We start from the raw sequence: 24,139 nt of genomic DNA, 5'->3' as shown, positions 1-24,139 counted from the left end.
GTCTTGAAGCAACGCAACAATGGCAGCCGCTGATTCAGGATTTACAACCATAACTCTTGAGATTAAATCAACGCAATTCAACTTCAAGTTGTGTTTGACACCTGATTCGACTTGACAGTTTACTCACATCAACAAGAACAAAAGAATAACGATAGAATACCAACAGCTACCTTTGCACTTTTGAAAGTGATAAGAATAGTGTATTCTTTATTTCTGATTTTGTTATGCATTTTTTTTTTTCGGATAAGCACTTAAGTTTTATTAGAAATTACTTAAAACAGTTTGTTTCGTTTGAGTTTACGTTATTATAATAATAAAAATTTAAAGATAATTAAAATTTTAAGTTTTTATTTTAAAAGTGCAAGTGCTCCGTTTTTTCGTACCGGTGAGTGTATAATTTATATAGTTTTTATCAACAGTATGTTAGGCTAAATAAAACTTTTATAGTTGTTCGTGTATATATAGGGTGATCAACTTTTACGACAAATTCCGTTGTATCGGATCTTATAGGAGATAACAAAAAAAGTTATTTACTAAATAGGAGGCAGCTGTAAGCTTCACATTTTTTAATATCAAGGATATGTTTTTTTTTTAATGTTTAATGTTTATTTTAAATGTAAAATACGCTTCTCTCCCCCGTTACAAGGATACAAATTTGTAACCTGGTATACTGAATATTTCAAAAGGTATAACCAATATTGCATGAAAAAGGAGAATAGGAACAAATTTATTGCAAGCAAAGGTTTTCAACAATTGTCAAAAATTATAAAAATTATTAATTTTGATCATTTTCATTAAATCAAATACAAGGTAAGTAATTCAAGTTCGTTATAATTTTATATGGATCACCTTGTATTTTATATCACTATCTAAAAGTAGTATTACCATTACACCAATTTTTATGAAGTATTGGCTATGTCTAAAGTTATTAGTTGTTTAGATATGTTCATTTTTTTTTTCAAGTTTTAATTGGTAGGTATTTAAACGTTTACCAATAATTATTGTGAGTTGGCCATGATTGATTTGTAGGTTTACCATTATTGTATGTTAGTTTACTAATCAAATAACGATACAGAAAAGAAAACTATTTACTTTAAATAAAATTTATAAAGAAATTAACCAACGGAAAATTGGAAAAAATAACAACACAGAGAAAAATAAAAAACACTAACTAATTTTAACTTATCTTATTTAGATAAGGTGTTCAAATCACCCCCAAAACTTTAATGCATGCTTGAAAACGGTAATTGAAAGGGTTGCTCACATTACGAAGCATTTGTAAAGAAATATTTTGAAATAAAATTCGGATCAATACAACATAACCATAAAAAATGAGCATTTTATCGAAATCTGGTGACCTGGGTGGTCACCTTACCGGCCCATCCCTTCCGCTCCATATTTCACCAAACTGATCATTAAGTTTCACCAGATACTAATTCGGTATATGGCAATAATTCGTTATGGTGCATGATTCGCAATAAAATGCAAGTACATCTCATTATTTAAGCTTTATTAAAAAAATCTGAGAAAGAGTGTTTGGCGGTCAGACTAGTTGGACGTGTGTAGTGTTGCTCCGAAATTAAATTCCAATTTTGGGTGGTTTCGAGTGTAATCTGCATGCAAATTAGTGTAAAGTGTATTTAAAAAGGACCTTTATGTAAATAAATAATCAGTTATCTGATTTTGAACTGTATTAAATTAATAGTTAGTTTTAATTGCTCTACGGATAAAAGTGAAACTTCTGAGTGGTCGAAACGAGTTGAGCTTTTTGCGCTGGACGGGTGATTAAGAACGATAAATAATAATAATTATCAACAAAAACAATAGGTCTGTTATTCAGGTTTCGGTAAAACTATACAGAATTATAAAGGCTGAATTTATTTGCTGTTTTGATATTGATTGTATTTTTGTATTTACAAGTGGTAGAAGTCGAAACTGGTTAGGATCGAGAATAATTGCTAAGATTTAACTGTAGAGGTAGGCGCGGCGCTTGTCGAGATCCGTAACCGTTACTTATAATATTTATATTTATAAATACTTTAATTATTTGAATAAGAAGAAAGATGGCGGATGGTAAGGTTGATGAAGATGGTAAAAGAAAAAGCAAAGAGGAGATAGACATATTTAGCAGGAGCAGAAAAGTGAGCCGAACGCCAGACAGGTCGAAACCAACAACGAATGAAACCAGCAGCCAGAACGAAATGATGGAACTAATGAGGCAAATAGCAAGCGATAATAAAAAGAAAAACAGGGACCTGGAAGAGATAAAAAATACAATGGGTAATATGATTAAGGAACTAAAAGAAATTAGGAAGGAAAATAGTGAATACAAATTGCAAATGAAAGAAATAATAAGAGAAAATGAAAATCTAAAGAAAGAAATGACAACGATGAAACAACAAATAGATAAAATAGAAATAGCCTTGGAAGCATGTCAGAAAGAAAAGAAGAAAAATAACCTAATAATCAGAGGCTTACCAATAGACACAATAGAAGCAGAGCAATTGGAGAACTTCATAGAAACAAAAATGGGAGTAAAATCAGAAATAAATAGGGTACAAAAGATAAATGAAACAATGTGTGTTATCGAATGTAAAAAATTCGAAGATAAAATGAAAATACTGAAAGCCAAGGGTAAATTAATAAACTATAAGCAACATAGAGTATATATAGAATGTGACCTAACATTAAAAGAGATAGAGATACAAAGAAATCTTAGGAAGATAGCAGCAGATGAAAAGACTAACGGGAAAAGGACAAAAATTGGATATGGTTTCATAGTTATTGAAGGCATTAAGTGGAAATGGAATCAAAAAACAAGCCGGATAGAAAAAATAACATACAATACAGAACCAACTGGTTCAAAAAACTAGCTGAAGAAAACACAATGACGGACCGAGAAACAAAACAGGCACAGAACAGGGACATGAGCAGATCTAAAGATAATAACACAAACGGAAGTAAAAACAAATTGAAGTACAACTTAAACACAGAAAAGAACAAAACAATTTGGAAAATGGCATCATGGAATGTGAGAGGTATAAATGGGAAGGAAATACAACTGGGGAAGAAATTAGAGATAAGAACATTGAAATAGTAGCTATAACAGAGACAAAGAAAAAAGGAAAAGGATCAATAATATTAGAAAACGGAATGTTACTAATATACAGTGGAGTGGAAGAAACGAAGAGAGCTCAGGCAGGAGTAGCGTGCATGATAAAGAAGGAGAGTATCAACAAAATAAAAAATTGGATATATTACAACGAACGTATACTAAGAGTAGACATAGATATGGATACAGAGGAAACCAATACAAACCTAATCATATGTTATGGACCAGATGAAGACGCAACAAAAAACGAAAAGTATGAATTCTGGGACAAATTACAAGAAGTGATAAATGATTGTATAGAGAAAATTGTGATCACAGGAGACATGAACAGTAGAGTGGGGAAAGAAACAGAAAAATGGAACAATGTCATCGGACCTTATGGGGAGGACAAACTAAACAAAAATGGAAAATTACTACTCGAATTCTGTCTAGACAATAACCTGGTGATTATGAACACACACTTCCAACATAAAAGGATACACAAGACCACAAGAGAAGTCAAATCAAGAGACGAACAATCAATTATAGACTATACTATAGTGCAAAAAAACAGAGAAGAACTGGATAAGAGACGTAAGGGTAAGAAAGGGGTTATGAGATTGGTAGTGACCACTATCTACTAGAAACCACATTCGAAAGCAAAAGAAAAGAAATAAAAAGAAATGAGAACATAAACAGAAAACACAAAGAAATAATAAAAATTTATAAACTAAGGGAAGAAACAACGAGAATAATATACTCAGAAGGACTAGAGAAAGAGATGGACCATGAACATGAAATAACAGAAACAATAGAAGAAGAATGGGGAAAATTTAAAAATGCGATGATAAAAACAGCTAAATCAATATGTGGAACCACAAGAAATAACAACAGAGGGAAACGAACATCTTGGTGGAACGATGAAGTGAAAAGAGAAATAAAAGAAAAGAAGAAATTATGGAAAGAATACATCCAAGACAAAACACAATAAAAATATGAAAATTATAAGAGACAAAGAACAAAAGTTAAAAAGATAGTTAAGAAAGAGAAAAAGAAAAGTTGGGAAAAATTCGGGGAAAAAATGGAAGAAGACAGCACAGAAAACGTAAAATTATTTTACAGAACACTGAAAAACCTAAGAAGCAACAAAGAAACGAAACTGAAACAAATAATGAACAAGAAAGGAACAATAATAAACGACGATAAGACAATAATGGAAAGATGGAGGGAACATTTTCAGCTGATACTGAATGGAAATCAAGCGAATACAATGGAGAAGGAAAGCCACAACAGGAGAGTATCCATGAGAAACACGGAAAATCCAGAAACTATAGAAAAAGAAGAACTGGAAGAAGCAATAAGAAAGATAAAGATTTGAAAAGCACCAGGAAGCGATGAAGTAGCACCAGAAATGATGAAATATATAGGAGTAAAAGCAAAAGAAAAATTGTTATACATATATAACCTAATATGGAAGAGAAAAGTAATACCCAGAGAATGGACAAATGCAGTAATTATACCTATATACAAGAAAGGAAACACAAGAGACTGTAGGAACTATAGAGGTATATCACTACTATGTGTAGCAGCAAAAGTATACGAAACCGTAATAGAAAGGAAAATTAGAAAAGAAATAGAACATAAGAGGATGTTACAAAGTGGATTCAGGAAAGGACACAACACACAAGACCATATATTCACCATGCAAAGAAATATATCTGAGCTTTATAAACATGGAAAAAGCATTCGACTCAGTCAAAAGAAAAGATATATGGGAAAGCCTAAAGAAGAAACAAGTAAGTGAAGAACTGATAGAAGCAACAAAGAGTATATACATGAAAACAACAAATACAGTAAGAATGTTAAATATACAGTCAGAACCATTTGAAACAACCCAAGGAGTTAGACAAGGGTCTCAGCCCAGTACTATTCATAAATGTAATAGATGAGATAGTGAAAGAATGTAAGAAAACATTCAAGAAATACTGCATCGGTTGGAACAGAATGCAAATGATAAATGCTGAGATGTGTATATTTGCAGACGACATAGTATTAATTGCGGAAACTGCAGAAAAACTGAAATACAACTTAGAGAAATGGAACCTAGAAGCAAGCAAATACAACTTAAACGTAAACAAAGAGAAGACTCAAATAATGAAAATATCAAGGAAACAAGGGACGGAAGATCAAATAGAAGTAATGATAGACCAACAAAAAATAATACAGACAAATTCATACAAATACTTAGGAACAGTAATCAACAACAAAGGAGACATCGAGGATGATCTTAACAACAGAATGGAAAACACAGGAAAACTATTCCAAGCAGTAAATAGAGGATTCCTTAATAACAAAGAAATATCAACAAAGACCAAGATGACAATATACAAAACAATATATAGACCTACAGTGACATATGGAGCAGAAAATTGGATATTAAACAAAAGACATCAGAGCAGAATTCAGGCAGCAGAGATGAAATACCTCAGAAGAACGATAGGAGTAAAAAGAACTGATAGAATCAGAAATGAAGAAATAAGAGAAAGACTCAAAATCAAACCGATACTCGAGTCAATCAAAGAGAAAAAATTGGCATGTTTCATATTTTTACATATTTTTCTCTCGTTGTTCGCGGCATTTTATACCTTTGGCTGTGTTCCATCATCAGCGTGCATCAACGGCAGTGGTAGATTGTTAGTGGGAGTATACAGAGAGGGCCAGCTGTCGGCAAGAGCCTGTGTGTGGGTTTTCGGTGACTGCCATCAAGACATTCATTTCATGATCCTCTGTCAGACTAGTTTCTGTTCATTCATGTTTTTCATAGTCAATACAAAACAGTGGTTAAACCGATTTTTCAATTTTTCAAAGGTATCTTGTCTAGGTTGCTGGCTATAAGAAAACCAATCAATCTTGACCAACTCAAAATTTGTTAAAAGTTTGAATACCTACTTGCTTAATACTTCATGCATATAAAAATAAAAATATCTAAAAAACTAATTACTTTAGGCATAAGAAATAATTCATAAAAATTGAGATATGATAGTAATACTTTTTGATAGTGATATAAAATATAGGGTGATCCATTTAAAATTTCCAAATAAATAATGTACTTGCGTTTTAACTTCAAAATTAATCATTCTTGACTATTATTATAAAACTATCGTTACAAGTTGTTGCTTTTGTAATCATTTTCAATTATACATGGTATTGAACTTGTTATGATTTTCGTGGGAATTTGGTTGTAACTTTTTAAATACTTTGTATAACATGAAACAACTTAAAAATTCACAAGGAAACTAAGTTCCTGTGTTTGGCTGTATACCATATATTAAAAATTTTGAATAAAATCCTTTATAAAAAGGTATATAAAAAACCCAGTTGGGCTATGTTAAATTGGCAAAACGTTTTCGGAATAAGTATTCCATCATCAGTACCAAGTTAATACATGGATGTAGCCACTAAATATGGGGTTACAAACCCTTTAAAAATTGCTAATTTAAATTTAGTTTACATAATGTCTGTTTTACAATTTAGATGGTAAAGTTACCGTTGGATTGGTAACATGGTGACATATGACTCTGCAATAAGTTGCAAGTCCTGAGACGGTATGTCTACGAGGACTTCAATAAAGCAACTCAGCAACCTAGTTGCTTTATTGAAGTCCTCGTAGACATACCGTCTCAGGACTTGCAACTTATTGCAGAGTCATATGTCACCATGTTACCAATCCAACGGTAACTTTACCATCTAAATTGTAAAACAGACATTATGTAAACTAAATTTAAATTAGCAATTTTTAAAGGGTTTGTAACCCCATATTTAGTGGCTACATCCATGTATTAACTTGGTACTGATGATGGAATACTTATTCCGAAAACGTTTTGCCAATTTAACATAGCCCAACTGGGTTTTTTATATACCTTTTTATAAAGGATTTTATTCAAAACTTAAAAATTCTTGTAACGGGGAAGTGAAGATGATGTTACTGTAGATGTAATCTAAAATTATATTTATCTCTTCGTCATCAAACATATATTTTCTTTGTTAGTGTTAAAGCTCTTGTTAATTTTATTCTTTTAGTCACTGGCTACTTTTTTCAAATAATCTTAATATTATTAGTTGCTCCGTTTCGTAGACCATATTTATAAAACATAAATAAACAAATATATAAGCACTTAAAATAAGTTAAATCACCTTATCAAATAAAGTGATGGGAAAGTATAAGAGCATGTAAACAATGATTGCACCCGGGGTACTAGACAGGTTCTACTATTAATAAAATTACTTTGCTCTCATACCAGGCAATATTTTATGTATATGTCGCAGTTTTTCATTCACAAACACATATTGTAATTATAATAAATTTTAGTTACGTTATGGGTAGCCTTGTTGTGACTGGTTATTAACTATGCTATTTGTTTCCTTTTTTAAAATATCAGTCAGACATGCATTTAGTCCTCATAAAATAGAGTCGTCATCATCATGATTATCTTTGCCTTTTCTCTATGCGGGAATATCAATCCCCTTTAGCGACATGCCCTGCCCTGCCTAAACGTCCCCCTCCTGGTCTTCTTTGGTCTTCCTCTCCTACTCCTTCCAGAAACCCGTAGATCAGAAATTCTTCGTATTGGATGATTGCCTCGGCGTTGAACATGACTAAACCATCTAACCTTTCCTCTCTCATTTTGACAACATTTGGTGCGACCCCTAGACTTCTCCTAATATATGTATTCTTAATTTTATCCATCCGAGCATTCTCATTTCCGCCACATTCCTTCATACATCATACATACATGTTTCTCACAATCTTTACATATTCACAGGGGACTCCTTTCTCATTTAGTACCCACCATAGAATCTCTCGGGGAACTCTATCATATGCTTTATCAACATCAATGAATACCATATGAGCGTTCCTTATTCCTGTATTTTTCCATCAACTGCCTTATAATGAAAATTGCATCTGTTGATCTGCCTTGCATAAAGCCAAACTGATTATCAGATATTTTAGTTTCTTCACGTATCTGTCCCTCATATTTTCTTGGTATGACTAAGTAGTTTTATGGCCCTGTTGATGATACATTGTTGTACATTCCATTGTTTTTGTAAACAGGTACTAATATACCGCATCTCTATTCGTCTGGCATTTTTCCAACTTCCATAATTCTATTAACCAAATTGTTCCTGTCTCTTCTAATGCTTTCCACACTTTCCCAGTAATATCATCTGGTCCAACTGTTTTCCTTTCTTATCTTATTTCTGATGATGATGATAATGAAAATAGAGTACAGTTATTTCATAATTTTAGGTTCCAAGACATTGGTGTTTTAAACGTAAATATCTTCAAGGAAAGCGTGGTATTGAAAAGCCTCCATTTAATCTTCCAGATTTTATAAAAAAGACTGGTATTATGGAAATGAGAGCATCTCTTCAAGACAAAGACGAAGCTAAAACTTTAAAGGCGAAAATGCGGGAGAGGGCTAGACCTAAGCTTGGAAAAATCGATATTGACTACCAAAAACTACACGATGCGTTCTTTAAGTAAGATATAATTTAATTAAAATTATAAATTATGTTTTTACTAATGATGTACTCGATTAATATATTCAAATGCTATAGCATCATATAAATCGTAAAATACATATTGTAGCGAACTTTTCCTGCAACTGCCCCAAGGAAAATCGATGCAGGAAAAATAAATTCGTAATTAAGTTTATTAAATTTCTTTAAAGTTACAAAATAATGAAATTTACTGTTTACAATTTACTTTTTCGTCACTCAACTTCATTCACTATCAGTTACGGAGAGACAGCCTTAAATAATATCCATATCAGTTATAAAATTAGCTGAACTATTTATTTTCTATTTTGTTAAATATGTTAAAAGGTATTGAAATTTCAAAATTCCACACAAATATATTATATATTCATGTTGAAATTCCGACCTAGTATTGCAGAACTTAGTTCAGTTTTTATATTTGATATTTAAAATTTAATGTTGCAAACCATTCTAGATGGCAAACAAAACCAAAGATGACTATTCATGGAGACCTCTATTATGAAGGAAAAGAATTTGAGACAAGATTGAAAGAAAAAAAGCCTGGTGATCTCAGTGAGGAATTAAGGACTGCTCTTGGTATGCCAGTCGGTCCAAATGCTAATAAGGTATTACTGTTAGAATGCGTTAGGCTTTCACGGCCATCGTCTAACTTTGCATATTTTCTAATTTTATAGGTTCCTCCTCCATGGTTAATTGCCATGCAACGTTATGGTCCTCCTCCAAGCTATCCTAATCTAAAAATCCCAGGTTTAAATGCACCAATTCCCGAAGGATGTGCTTTTGGTTATCATGCAGGCGGTTGGGGTAAACCTCCTGTTGACGAAAATGGTAAACCATTATATGGTGATGTCTTCGGTACGAACTCAAGTAACATGGATGTAAGTTTATGCATTTTATATCCACATCAGTTACTTTATGTTTCTAATTATTCTTTAGGACATTGGAGAAGATCCCAACATTGATAGGTCACTTTGGGGAGCATTAGAATCCGAATCTGAAGAAGAGAGCGAAGAAGAGGAAGAAGAACAAGAAAAAGAAGCACCGACTGTTGATGAATCTGGACTAGTAACTCCTGCCGAAGGCTTAGTTACACCGAGTGGTATATCTAGCATACCTGCTGGTATGGAAACACCAGAAACTATTGAGCTAAGAAAAAAGAAAATTGAAAGTGAAATGGAGGGGTAAGTTGTCACTTCTATTATACAGTAGTTATTTTACTTTATAGTCTTTAGCTAGATAAGTTGAGGATGGGGAGCTGTATTTTTTTAATTTGTTAATTTCCATAGATTCTAATAATGATAGCTTAAGGTCTTTGGTTTGAATGTGAAGAATTTGAAATTAGTTTGTAAAAGAATGATTATGATCTATAACTCTTATAACACAGTTAAATAAGGGAATAAACAAAAAAAAACAAATTTATTCTATAAAAAATGCCTGTACACATAAAATATCTAAAGCTCGTAAATACTTATATACATATATACAAAAAAATGCAATTAGTTTGACGACACGATAAATATAGATACATAAAATATACAAGATCATAACTAAAATGTACTGTAAATACAGTACTAAAAAATCAAATAAGCGTTAAATCTGAGATATTTCTCGTTAATTAATACAAATCGCAATCCATATATTAAATCGTCCTCATTCTCTGAATGATCTCCTATATTAATTATCACCGATTCAATATTTTCCTGACCGAAAACATTTTTTTCTTCTGCTTTTTTGACGTGGTTTACGTAATTATGCCATTGCTCTTTATATACGCGTTGGCAAGCTTTTTTTAACAACCGTGCTACCGTTTTTCTTTAAAATCAACGTTGTTTGAAGCCACATACCTTTTTAATTGACACCACATCATCTCAATCGGGTTCAGTAAGAAATGGTGGTATTTCCTGTGGATTAGAAATAACATGATTAATTAATACTGTTAAAAGCTCATGAATACTCCAAAACTTCTTTAACCGGAAGCTTTGAACTTTGTCTGGTCCAGAAGATTTCTAGTTATGAAGCTCTTTGATAATGTTCGAGACTTCTTCAGTGGTCAAAGGTTCATAAGAAATATTACTGTAGTATTGACAATCGTTCGTCGTGTCTTCAATCCATCCAATATTGTTGTTATGAGTAGCTGGCGTTGAAAGTTGGTTTCCCCAAAATTCATGAATTTCTTCTTGGCTTGGGTGTGATTTATTTTTATTTTCTATAGTGGAATTCAAAAGTATATTGTCTCATTTACGGTTATTACTAACTTTTTATTTCCTTATAAACAAACCGAGAGTTTTTGTTTTAATGTGTCCAGGCAGTGTTGAGCTGTGTTGTTTTCTGGATCATGTTGTGAGGGTCTTGGAGTGTTTAGAATTATTTCTTCAGCTCTTTTAATTACTTTTCGTTTTTCAGTACAGTTTAGGATCGCAGTCATTTTTTCCAGGCTGCAATTCTGTTTTCAGTCCTTCCGATATTAGTAGCCCGTCGTGTTCTGATCTTAATGCCCATAACATTAGCAATTGCTGTATGGACTTTCACAATAAATATTAAATAAACATCCAGATTTACCCATACGGCTCACACTCCCTCTAAGGGGTAAATAATAAACATTATTATTATCATTAATATTATATATTTAAGAACATGAAAATTCCTAATAAATCTGTAAGTACATATAAGTATGACATTGTTACGACGTTCCGTTAGTTATCGAATGTTCTAAACTCTAATTTCACTAGTTGGGAGAGTTGTAACGATATTTTTGCTTACCACATGGCAAGAATATGGGGGACAAGATTGGGCAAACAAAATAATCGGAACTAGTGCGTACGACACTCAGTTGGTTGTTGGAGAGCTGGGTCGTGGATAAGTTGAAGATATGGGGGTTGGATTGGGGCAACTACAAAAAAAAGAAATAAAGGGGTACTTATACAAATCTCTTGGGGCAAACAGAATGAAAATAAACTGGAAACACCTCAAGAAATTTAATATAGGGCGCCACTTGAGGTGCCTAATTATACCTATTACAACCACTAGTTGTAACTAGGGAAATAATTATGAAACATCAAAAATATAGAAAAAATATCTTTTTCAAATAAAACTCAAAATAGATCAGAGAAACAAATTAAACGTTTATTTTTGTCTTAAACAAACAGTTATCAAAAATACAGATTTTACAAGAACATATTATACAACATAATCCAAATTAATAAAAACTTATATGTTCTTCGTTTACATAAGAGATTGCTACAAAAACTTTAAATGGTTTCTAGGTTATAATATGGCCAATTTAGATTATCAAAATTTTATGGATATCCTTTTTATGAAAAATATTATTGAATTTAATCTTACATATGGAATATCTTTTATATAAAATAATCAAATTAAAATTGTCTTATAACAACAATGGATTAAAGCGAAATGTCATATGTCAACATAACAACTTAAGACAGAATAAAATATGACATTTTTTAGCTACGACCAAAATAATATAAAACTTTAATTATTACAAATTCTTTTATTTTAATGAAAGCAAATTATTAAAAATGTCTTTATAACTTGGGAGAATTAATATATTAAATTGTTACCTTAATTCACATAATCACTTAACTTTGTAAAGGAAAAACTTGCTACATCTCTGGGAAGCTACTTGGACAGATTTTCAAAATGGAAAACAGCAAACCATTTCCGTACTCAGGCAGGAACGATTGAAACAGGAACTTGGTGGAGGAATCAAGCTGTCGACGGGGACATTCTATATAATACTTTTCAAAAATTTCCAGTATCTGTGCAAATCTTCCAGTGACCACTCTGACAGAACTGCCTATGCAAAGAGTATCATCACGTCCACTGGTATGAGAACGTTACAAAAAAGTTGAATCGCTTGTTCGATTTAAAAATTGTCCCAGATTTTACATTTCAAATCTTTTGTTAGACTTCCTTAGCTCACATTGTAGCACGTCTGCCCTGCTTGGAACTTAAATGTCGACTCCTATTTGCGTTAAATTTTACAAATTCCACGCCATAAAATAACTCTCCCCCTTGTGTTTACAAAACCTAAACAAACAAATATACCTCGGACCCTCGTCCTAAGCGACAAAAACAACTTTTTAAATATTCCAGTTTATTGCGTTTTAACGACGAAAGACAAATAAAAACTCTTTTTTATATTAGGGGGGCATCATGAAATATAATCGTCTAGGCGACAAAAACTTGTCGAAATAGATATAACATAATACAAATTAACAAAATAGCACGTAGTTTTTAAACCGGAGTTCTACCTGACTTTGTAACAAAAGGTTATGGGATTTGAAAGTACACATAGACAAAAAATATATCCAGCGTTATTTACGCATTAAGGATTTTCGTAAAAGACAAACACAGATTTTATGGCAATCTTTACGAGATACTGGCGTACTGACGAGATAAACGAACAGGGACGTATTATAAAATTTAAAACGCTACAGTGTGATTCATCGTTTGAAGGCGGAGAAGTGGGGAAATACGTATGAAAATCCAGTGGCGTACACTCACTTTTATTTCAACGTTAATTATATTATATTGTTTAAATATTATTGTTCAAAATAGGCCACAATATATTTATCTGCAGGTTTTTACTGAAGTTTCCATCTCTATATCCAAAGACCGTTTTCAAAGATATAAATATAGTTATATTTATTTTATTTGTTTATTATTATATCGTCATCTGACAAGTAAAACTCACTAACTACAAAAATGATCGAAATTGAGATTTTGTCACCAAATGAATTAATAGTTTAATATCTTTGCCTGGAAAAAGTCACGATCTACAATATCGTTTGTACACCGACTTTTAATTCGAAATAATTCATTATTTGCAAAATTTTACAAAATCCCGGCAGGTAAAAGTCATGATTGCAGTTAGTGAGTTTTTCTTGCCGACGGTTGCACGCAAACGTCAGCAATTTTGTAGGTTATGTTACTTCAGTTACTGACAGTTTCACGACGCGGTTAGTAATTTAAGATATTTACTGTTATAAAATTATAATAATTGCTGTAATAAGTGAAAATTTGTTTAAACCTCTGTTTAAAATCTTTCACAATGTCTTCAAGAGGTATGAAAATGTTGAATCTTGTGTGTCAAGACCAAAAAAATCAGGATATTCAAAATAATGTAAGTAAAACTTAACGTGTAAATTGTATTATCTATTATTAGAGTTTCGATTATGTTTTTGAGTTTAAATTTAATTTTTAGATTGCCAAATCTGTTGTATTTGAAAGAATGAAGGCTTGTTCAGATAATACTAATTTAATTATACATCCTCAACCCGAGAAATCACAATCTGAGCACATAAACGACAGTAATGTAAGTTTTTATTATGAAATCATTATTCCTCTTGGATTCTTATATTTGTTGATTTTTTAGGACAAGGGGAATAATCGTTCACTTGTGGATTATAGCTTTGACACAGATGATGATTTTTCAATAAATTCTGACGATGATCTCAAATTAACTGTTTCACATACACAAGATTTTGATATCAGCGATTTTTCTGATTATGAAATTGAAAATAAAGAAAAGCAATTAACTAGAAAAAGAAAAAGTAATACTAGTGGATGGAAATCAAATATAACGAAGTCTCAAAGATCTCAATGTCTACCTTATAGAAACAAAAAGAAAATATGTCCAGCCAAAGTCCCAAAAGATATAGACTGTACAAATTGTAAATTTAAATGTACTACTTTTTTTACTGAAGAAGATAGACTTAAAATATGTAAAGCATATTGGGGTTTTCAAAATTATAATAGGCAAAAGGATTATATTTTAAAATTTGTTCAAGTAAATCAACCAAAACGCCGAACAGTGACTGAAAGTAATAATCACAATTCTCGTAACGTATCAAAGACATATTATTTGAAAAATGATAATGGTAGACATAGGGTTTGTGCTCAATTTTTTCAGAAAACCTTGTGTATTTCGAATGGTCCTGTCAACACAGCGATAAAAAATGCTAGTTCTGTTGGCTGCTTTTCTGGAGAGGATAAGAGAGGAAAAAAAGCACCAGGAAACAAAACTAGTGAAAAAGACTTAAACATGGTGAAAAAACACATTGATAGTTTTCCTGTAATGGAATCTCATTATGTACGAAAATCTTCTAAAAAATTATATTTAGACAGTACATTATCAATTTCGAAAATGTATAATCTTTATAAAGACGATTTCTGCAAGGACAACAATATAGAGGGAGTAAGGGAAAAAACATACCGACGCATCTTTTGCAATCATTATAATTACTCATTTTTTAAACCTAAAAAAGATCTGTGTGCGACTTGCTCTAAATATAACCAGGCATCTGTTAGTGATAAGAAAAATTTAGAATCGGAGTATACATTCCATCTAATTCGGAAAAGCCAGTGTAATGAAGCTAAAGAAAACGACAAGTTAAAATGTAAAAATGATCCATCATTTATAATGTGTTCATTCGATTTACAAAGTGTATTGCAGCTTCCATATTCTGGGGTCTCTTTATTCTATTATTCACGAAAAATTTGTGTCTACAATTTAACAATTTATGTTGGCTATGGAGAAATAGCTCAATGCTATACTTGGAATGAATTACATGGCAAAAGGGGTAGCAGTGAAATAGGCTCTATTTTATATCGGTTTTTAAAATCACTTCCTACTACGGTCACTGACGTTTCTTTGTTTTGTGATACCTGTGGCGGCCAAAACCGAAACCAGAATGTGGCAGCAATATTACTATATTCGGTAACAAATATAGTAAATTTAAAAAAAATAGAACTTAAGTTCTTAGAGTCACTCGCATATGGAATGTGACTCGATGCATTCTGCCATAGAGTCGGCCAAAAAATACAAATCGGCATTTACAATGAATGACTGGGTCGACATTTTTAAAAGTGCCAGAAGTCCAAAGGGAAATAAAAATAAAAAAGGGGCTTATGAAGTAAATTTGCTGAAATTTATAGACTTTTATGATCTTAATGATTTAGCTTCGAATTGTATTAAAAACCGCAACAAAGATGAAACCGGCGAACTTGTGTCATGGCTTAAGATAAAAAGCATAAAATTTGAAAAAGAATACCCTGATACAATGTTTTACAGATACGACCATACATCTGATTACAAAAGGATCAATGTCGCTGGTAAGGGACGTCCTAGAACCACTAGTATTGGGTTGAAACCAGCGTATAATAATTTACTACCTATTTCTGAACAGAAAAAAGCCGACTTAATGAAACTAGCAAATTCAGGGCATATTCCAGAGGAAGTGGTTTCGTGGTATAAGAATTTGCCAACAAAAAAGTCACTTAAAGATGACCGCTTGCCAGAGCCAAATTATGATGAGGAAGATGAATGATAAAAGATAGTTTTTTATTTATTTTGCATTGAATATAAATGTTTGTGTTAAATAAAATAATAAAAGTAAAACTATATATTTTTTTTTATTTATATGGGTTTTTAGACGGCAGGTAAAATTCACGAACTACATTTTTTCTCAAAAACTTAAAAAATACACGATATTTTAATAAACATTCTATAACATATTATAGCGTAAACTTGTTTCTCAAAATAATTTCCTTCTGTTATAACATTGGTTCAAAAATGGATTTTTTACAGTAGAATAAACTTTTATTATTTATATGAGTTTATAGACAATGTTACGGCAGGTAAAATTCAGTAACTACATTTTTCTCAATAACTTCAAAAATGCACAATATTTTAATGAAAATCCTATAACATAATATAGCCTAATCTTGTTTCTCAAAGTAATTGCCTTTTGTTAAAACATTGGCTCGAAAATGGATTTTTTACAATAGAATATGTTTTTATTTTTTATATGGGTTTTTGGTCAATTTTACGGCAGGTAAAATTCACTAACTACATTTTTATCAAAAACTTCAAAAATACACAATATTTTAATAAAAATTCTATAACATAATGTAGCCTAAACTTGTTTCTCAAAATATTTACCTTCTGTTATAAAATTAGCCCAAAAATGGATTTTTTACAATAAAATATGCTTTAAAACTTGAATATCTCTGTTCTTTTAAAATGGCACTTAGTGAGTTTTACTTGTCAGCCGACGATATACTTATATAATCTTATATTTTTTATTTTCTTTTTTTCTCTTAACTTTAAAAACGGTCTCTGGAATAGAGATCGAAACGTCAGTAAAATAAACATGTAAATATATGTATTGTGGCTTTTTTCCAACATTCTCCCTAAAAATAAGGAATGCCACAAGCAAAAAGCCACAGAAAAATAAATATTACTATCATTTGTATATTTGAAAACGATTTCTTTATATAGAGATCGAAATATCAGTAAATTAAACCTATAAATAAATATTTTGTGGCTTATTCCCTACAGTCTCCTAAAAATACAGAATGCTACAAACAAAAAGCTATAAAAAACAAGTAATTTTGCAGAAAGCTGACTGATGCTACCCGGCTGTCACGGAATATACGCTAAAACGTCTTTTGACGTGACCCGTCCTTAAAGAGTTACACAATGAAATTTTTTTAAAACAAATTAAGACAGTTTCCACACCACCCCAGGGTATGTCTTGTGGCGCGTTACTTTTTTTAAATGGGTGTTCGCCAAGAGCCATATTGTCCCATTAAATAAAATGAACAAAACACTTAAACAGTATAAAACAAAACAAAATAAAATCCTATAAAACAAAATAAAATTCTATAAAAACAAAATAAAAATAAAACACAGTTCTTCTCGTTTTTTTTTTGTTTTTCTATGCTGATGTTCCTACTAAACTATTAGAAAATATTATTCGCTGTCTAAATCTGAAGATGCAGTGCTGCTATCGCTGTCATTATCTTCACCTGGTGTAATTATAATTGGTTCTAGTAAAACTTCGACATGAGTGTCAAGTTCCCACATACGAGGTTCTTCTTTAATTATGTGGCCTATACATTTAGCCCATTTCTCTGGAGTTACATGGAGGATTGCTTGAATCAAAAGTTCCTTAACTTCGTTTAATTTAAACGTTTTGTTATTGCGTGCTACTTCTTTCACTTGCGCCCAGATAAGTTCATTGGGATTAAGTTCGCAATGATAAGGTAGACGCAGAACTTTGACACCATAATCTTTTGCAGTTTCATCCACAGCATACTTAAGATATTCACGTTTCCTTATGCAATCCCCTTTTCTGTAAGCCATTCTTGAATTCTCCCTTTCCGCCATGCCGTCGTCGGTAATTGTTCTAGTCTGTGGCTATGATATGGCGCATTGTCCATAGCAACCACAGACCCAGATTCCAATTTTGGTAAGATTCTCTTAAACCAGCGCTCAAATACTTCGGAAGTCATTTCTTCATGATAATCACCTGTTTTTTTCGACTCAAATTGAAGCAAACCATCATCAAGGAACCCTGTATCACTTCCTATATGGGTGATGATTAAACGCCGTCCCTTTCCTGATGGAGCTTTTAATCCTGTAGACCAGCCTTTTATAAATGATGCGCGTTTACTTTTGACATTTAAATCTTGCCAAACTTTTCCAACTGTATGACCTTCGTTTCATCCAAATAATATATTTTGCGGCCAGTGCTGCGAATTTTTCGTATTTCTTCTAAATATTTTCTTCTTCACAGAATAATTTCATTTTTTTCTAATAGCATACTTTTTCTGTTGCGTTTTACATAATGAAAGTTCATTTCGCGCATGGTCCTGATTAAGACTCTACGAGATATCTTGGGTAAGGAGTCATCGTTTTCGAGCGCTTGAGAAATATTTTTCAGTGTTGGAATTTCACTCCAAAAATAAAATGAATGAATTTTTCGATGTATAATTCCTTGTCTCGTCATCCAAAACAATGCTTTTCCTACCTCTAGTTTTACCTTTTTCTTGCTTTTTATTTTCCGATGTATTTTTAAGTACACGATAAATACAGCTAACGGATACTTTTGTTAAACTGCTACAAATGTCGATCACTTGGCTAACATGTAATGCCATTTTTCTGCCGACAATTCCTTCATAAACGTTTCGTATCACTACCTTCTCTTCGGACGTTAACATTTTCGAATTTTTATTCATTTTTGAATTTTTCGTCCATTGTATTTCAATAATCACAGAATATTCTGTGATTATTGAAATAACTAAAAATTCACTATAAACCAAAACTCCAATAAAACTCAAATCAAATAATTACAGAATATAAATAAAAATTCACTATGAACCAAAACTCCAATAAAACTCAAACCAAATAATTACAGAATATAACTAAAAATTTACTATAAAACGACAAACTATAACACTCTTATTATCAATAACACGTTTTATCAATACTACAATACAGTATTGATAAAACAGTATCGACAACAATAAGTTTACAAAGTTATCACATAAAATATACTCACAAAATGCAACACATGCACTACCCATAGAAACGCCAATGTAAATGAACCATCGTTGATGTCTTGATCGGCATTTCTTCGGCGAAAAAATAATAAAGACTAGTTTTACGGCCATGTCTGGGTCGGAATTGTAAATCGGAGTTTCCTCGCTAATTCTAACGTCAAACGATTGAAAAATAATAAAAAAAAATTTTGAATAAAATCATTTATAAATGTTTTAAAATATCGATTTTTATTTTATAAATTTAAATATGTAACGAAACGGAACATATAAATAAAATTTATTTCATTACAATTTTGTGCTTAATTTTTACTATTGAAAAAATCATGTTTTTTGGTATTTTCATGACGGTAATAATCGCTGCGTGGAAGAATACAGGTTTTGTATGACCATAACTACTACTTGTGAACAAGAATTGGCTACACTGTAAGACAACTTCTGGTCAAGTCTACTATAGAGAAGCACAAATAAATATACTACTTTAATATATTCTGTAATTTCTTATGAGGAAACGCAAATTGCAATTGAGAAAACGGGTAGTTTTCGAGGGCCGCTGTGTACATTTAAATTTGACGATATTCAGCGTTTAAACTATGAAATCACTCTTCTAAATTGAGGATTTCTACTTTAGATGTCATCGAAATATCCTATTTCCCATTCTTCATTTCACAGCTGAATAGTAAGGTTGTTTTTGCGGAGCTCTCTTATCTACAAGTAATTAAGATAAGGACATAATTTATCGTGAGTGGTATCCGATGACTTTCCGATGGTTTTTACCGTCATTAAGTTATCACAAAAATAATTAACAGACCAGTTATCTTCTGTTCTCAAAAGACAAATAAAATAGCACACTTACAGACACAAGTTACAGGGTTGGCAACAAAAGTCAACCAGACAGAAGAAAGAGAAAAAGAACCAACAAATGAAGCAGAATAACGCACAGACGACGAGGAATTTGCCAAGGAGACGGAATGGATTCTAGTAAAAAAAAATTACAAAAAACGAAAAATTAATACTTCCCTTACACCACCAAGACCTGTCTACAGAGAAATGACAGACAAGAAAATCAAGATGCCACCCTCCAGTGATAGTAGAATTAATACTACTCATATGAAAATAAGCAGGACAGGCCGTTTAAAGTTATAGTGAAAAAAATATATCACTCTTGTTCAGGGAAAGATATTGTTGCTGGTCTACAAAACAGGGGCTACAAAGTGATAAATGCCGTCAATAAACTTATTAAATAGCGAACCAAACAGCCATTCGACATGTTTATAGTAACCTTCAAGCAAGATGATGTCAATAAGATTTATGGGATTACGCCCATCTTGGTATTAAGAGTGGAGATTCACCCAGTTAAGAGCTCTAAATTAGTGCCACAATGTAAGAAATGCCAAGGGTATGCATAATTGGAAATACTGTGCCAGAGAACCAAGATGTGTTAATTGCACAAAAAAGCATTTAACTTAAGATTTTGATAAGCATTCTGCCAACTACAGAGGGTGTGTTGTCGCAAAAGAGATGCAGAAAATAAAAAACAAATACAAAAAAGGTGAACCTACCAAATTCTCTAGAAAGAAGAGTAACTAAAGATAAAGAAAATACTGCTGATTGGAAACAAACAGGAAGAGTTACTGTAAATAAGAAATATAGCGATGCATTAAAAACCAACAATGCACATATACAAATGGAAAACCAGAATGAGAAAGAATTAGACTCGACTCTACAGCTCATACTAAATGAACTAAAAAAATTGAATGAAAAAGTTACTCGCCTAGAACATAGCGCTAAGGGTGCTATTCCCAAAATCAGAAGTGGCTAGTGAAATCAGAAATTGGAATGGAATGCCAATGGGTGGCTACAATATCAACAACAGTTACAGGCTATCCTGGACATCTGCGTCATATCTGAGATACATTTTACAAATCAATCATACATATAATTCAAAGGATATAAAGTGTATCACACAATACACCCTGATGATGCGGTTAAAGGAGGTAGTGCAATTGTGATTAAAAATAATATACTTTATCACGAAGAGTTAGACGGCACATCTACAAGCGACTGCGGTATGTGTAAGAACTAAAAACTGTGATATCAATGTTAGTTCAATATATTGTCCGCCTAGGCATTCCATTAAAAAATAACAATATAACAAGTTCTTGAATACCTTAGGAGAGACATATATAGTAGGAGGAAACTTTAATGCAAATAATACTCATTGGGACTCTAGACTAACTATCACTAAAGGAAAGGAACTTCTATTGGCTGTCAATTAACATAGGTGCGAATTAATATGTACTGGTCCACCAACCTATTGGCATACAGATAGAAATAAAATTCCTGACCTAATAGATTTCTTCTTAATAAAAATATTTCAGTCAATTACCTAGACATTGATGATGATTGGGACATGAACTCGGATCATTCAGCCCTTAGTATTAACTCTAAGTGATACCATCATTAAATAAGATAATGTTCCAACATTAACTAATGAACTAATGGATTGGGAAAGTTTTAAACTATGTCTTAAAGAGAAAATTAACCTGGCAGTACCCCTACAAAACTCAGCTAGATGAGGAGCAGCTAGATGAAGAAGTTGAACTGTTTGTGCACAATATCCAACAAGCAGCATGGAAAAACACTCCTGTGTTGAAACATATTGTTAAGGGAAATAATTGTCCAAAGGAAATAAGAAAATTAATAAGCGATAAAAGAAAACTAAGAAGAATATGGCAACAAACTAGGTTTCCTCAAGATAAAACAAGATTAAACAATGTGGGTCAAGAACTCAAAAGAGAAATCCTACTTAAAGAATAAAACAATTAATACACACTTACAAAATTTAACGGATGATAATAGAACTGATTATTCTTTATGGAAAGCTACAAAAAAACTAAAAAGATCAATTATCCACTCTCCAACCATTAGACTGGAGGACGGTAATTGGGCCAGGAGAAATGAAGAAAAAGCACACACATTTGCTAAACATCTTGAAAACACTTTCAAACCCAATGAAAGCCAAGAAGATGAGCAAAGTTGGGAAGAACCAGTTAAAGTAGAGGAAGTAATGAGGCCAACATTTCCTAAAGAAGGGAATAAAAGAAAATATCAACCTAAAAAAGCTCCAGGCTATAAATTAATCACTGGTGAGGTACTAAAAACCTTCCTCGTAAAGCTATTGTGAATCTTACTAATCTTATTAATGCTGGCTTTAGGTTAATGTATGTACCCAGATTATGGAAAATAGCGGAAGTCATAATGATTACTAAAAAAGGAAAACATCCCAATGAAGTTTCTTCGTGCAGACCAATATCACTACTTCCTGTAATATCGAAGGTATTCGAGACTCTCCTATCCAAAAGAATGAAAATAATTATTTAAACAAAAAACTTGATTCCGACATCAATTGGCTTTAGAAATAAGCACGCGACAATTGATCAAGTGCATAGAATCTTTCGATAAAGTTTGGCATGAAGGTTTGATATATAAGCTAAAAACATTTATACCCAAGCAATATTCGCACATTTTACAGTCGTATATATCCGAAAGACACTTTAGAATTAAACAAGAAGGTCCTGACTGAGCACAAGTTAACCTGTGTTTTAGTTATGATCGTAATTTATACAAAAGTGCAAGTAAAAAAGTCTGATTTATTTTGTGAAAGTTGTGCATGTCAGTAAAAAAGGCAGTAAGTGACCAACGAGATATTATTTTTCACTTAATTATTCCAAATAACAAACATTTTATTGTATATAACAATAATATTATATTAACCAAGAAATTTTCAGTCGAGGTTTAAATTGATAAGAACTGATTGGGTTCCCATCAGGGGACAGGGCCGCACTCGCTCTTGCGGATAACACCTGGTATTTTAAAATAATTTTACCGAAGCAAGCATGGATATAAGTAATGCACAACAACTTGATTCCGAACCATCTCAATATAAAAAAAATGTACCAAAAAGCTACTCAGCAGTGACCAATCAATTTAAATTTCCTTCCAAGGAACAAGCACTAGTGTTTAGTGCAATTGAAAATACTCCGCTTCATGACTACCTAATTCCTCTTGGTAATATAATTCTACCAAAAAATATCATTTCCTCCTCCCGCCTTTCCAACAACCGAATCTGCATGTACCTTGCCAACAAAAATATCCTAGATGAGTTTTTAGATAACCATGGTCAAATCACTATCCGAGGAGAAGTTTTAAGAGCTAGACGGCTTATAACACCTGCTGAAAGAATTGTTATGTCAAACGTATGCCCGACCATTCCACATAATATTCTTGAAAAAGAATTACTTAAAATCGGTCTAAACCTTGTTTCTCCCATAACATTTCTAAAAATCGGTGCAAATCTTCCCGATTATAGCCATATCCTAAGCTTTAGACGGCAAGTATATGTTAGCCCTCATAATTTAACCATTCCAAGCGCCATAACAATAACATTCGAAAATACAAACTACACAGTATTCTTTTCACAAGATGGAAACGTCTGCTTTAAATGTAAAAAACCAGGACACGTGGCAGCAGCCTGCACCGAACCTTCAAATATATCTGAAATACAACAAACTCCACTAAGTTATATAACTTCTAATATTACAACTGTAGCTGATTTGACTGCACAAACTGTAACAGAAACACCTCCTACACAATCCTGTTCCTTTGCCAGTGAAATTAGCCAACATTCAATGTCGCCGTCTAACCAAACTCTACCTCTATTATCACACCAAAGCACCATTTTACAACATACCGAGTCAGAATTACCCAATGTAAATACAGAAGGAACAGGAAATAAAGAAACGCATTCAAAACGCTCAGTCAATACACGAGGAACAATCATTAATAAAAGCGTGCAAATACTAGCATTTGCAGATGATGTTGACATAATCGCAAGATCAAGAAGTGAAATGATAGAGGCATACGACCAAATAGAACGAGCTGCACAAAATAGTGGTCTTATCAATCAGACCAAAACAAAATATATGCAGGTAAGAAAAAACGCAGAAATAAGGCAGCCACAAAATATAACAATAGGAGAATACAACATAGAGGAGGTAAAAAACTTTATATACTTGGGATCCCTAGTCACGTCTGATAATAACGTTACGGAGGAAGTGAAGA

At 32.2% G+C, this 24,139-nt stretch overlaps 1 protein-coding gene across 1 annotated transcript in view; it reads left to right on the top strand.

Annotated features, from left to right (window-relative positions):
• Sf3b2 (splicing factor 3b subunit 2) overlaps window positions 1-24,139 on the top strand; it is a 116,545-nt gene that overhangs the window by 85,589 nt on the left and 6,817 nt on the right. The window contains exons 7-10 of the mRNA XM_072529923.1: window positions 8,400-8,632; window positions 9,105-9,255; window positions 9,325-9,528; window positions 9,587-9,831. Coding sequence (XP_072386024.1) covers window positions 8,400-8,632; window positions 9,105-9,255; window positions 9,325-9,528; window positions 9,587-9,831 — 833 coding nt within the window. The remainder of the gene's footprint in view (window positions 1-8,399; window positions 8,633-9,104; window positions 9,256-9,324; window positions 9,529-9,586; window positions 9,832-24,139) is intronic.

Source organism: Diabrotica undecimpunctata, chromosome 4 (genome assembly GCF_040954645.1).
Source record: "Diabrotica undecimpunctata isolate CICGRU chromosome 4, icDiaUnde3, whole genome shotgun sequence".
Classification (NCBI taxonomy): Eukaryota; Metazoa; Arthropoda; class Insecta; order Coleoptera; family Chrysomelidae; genus Diabrotica; species Diabrotica undecimpunctata.
The sequence above is the reverse complement of the archived record's forward strand: the minus strand, read 5'-3'. Positions and strand labels throughout refer to the sequence as shown.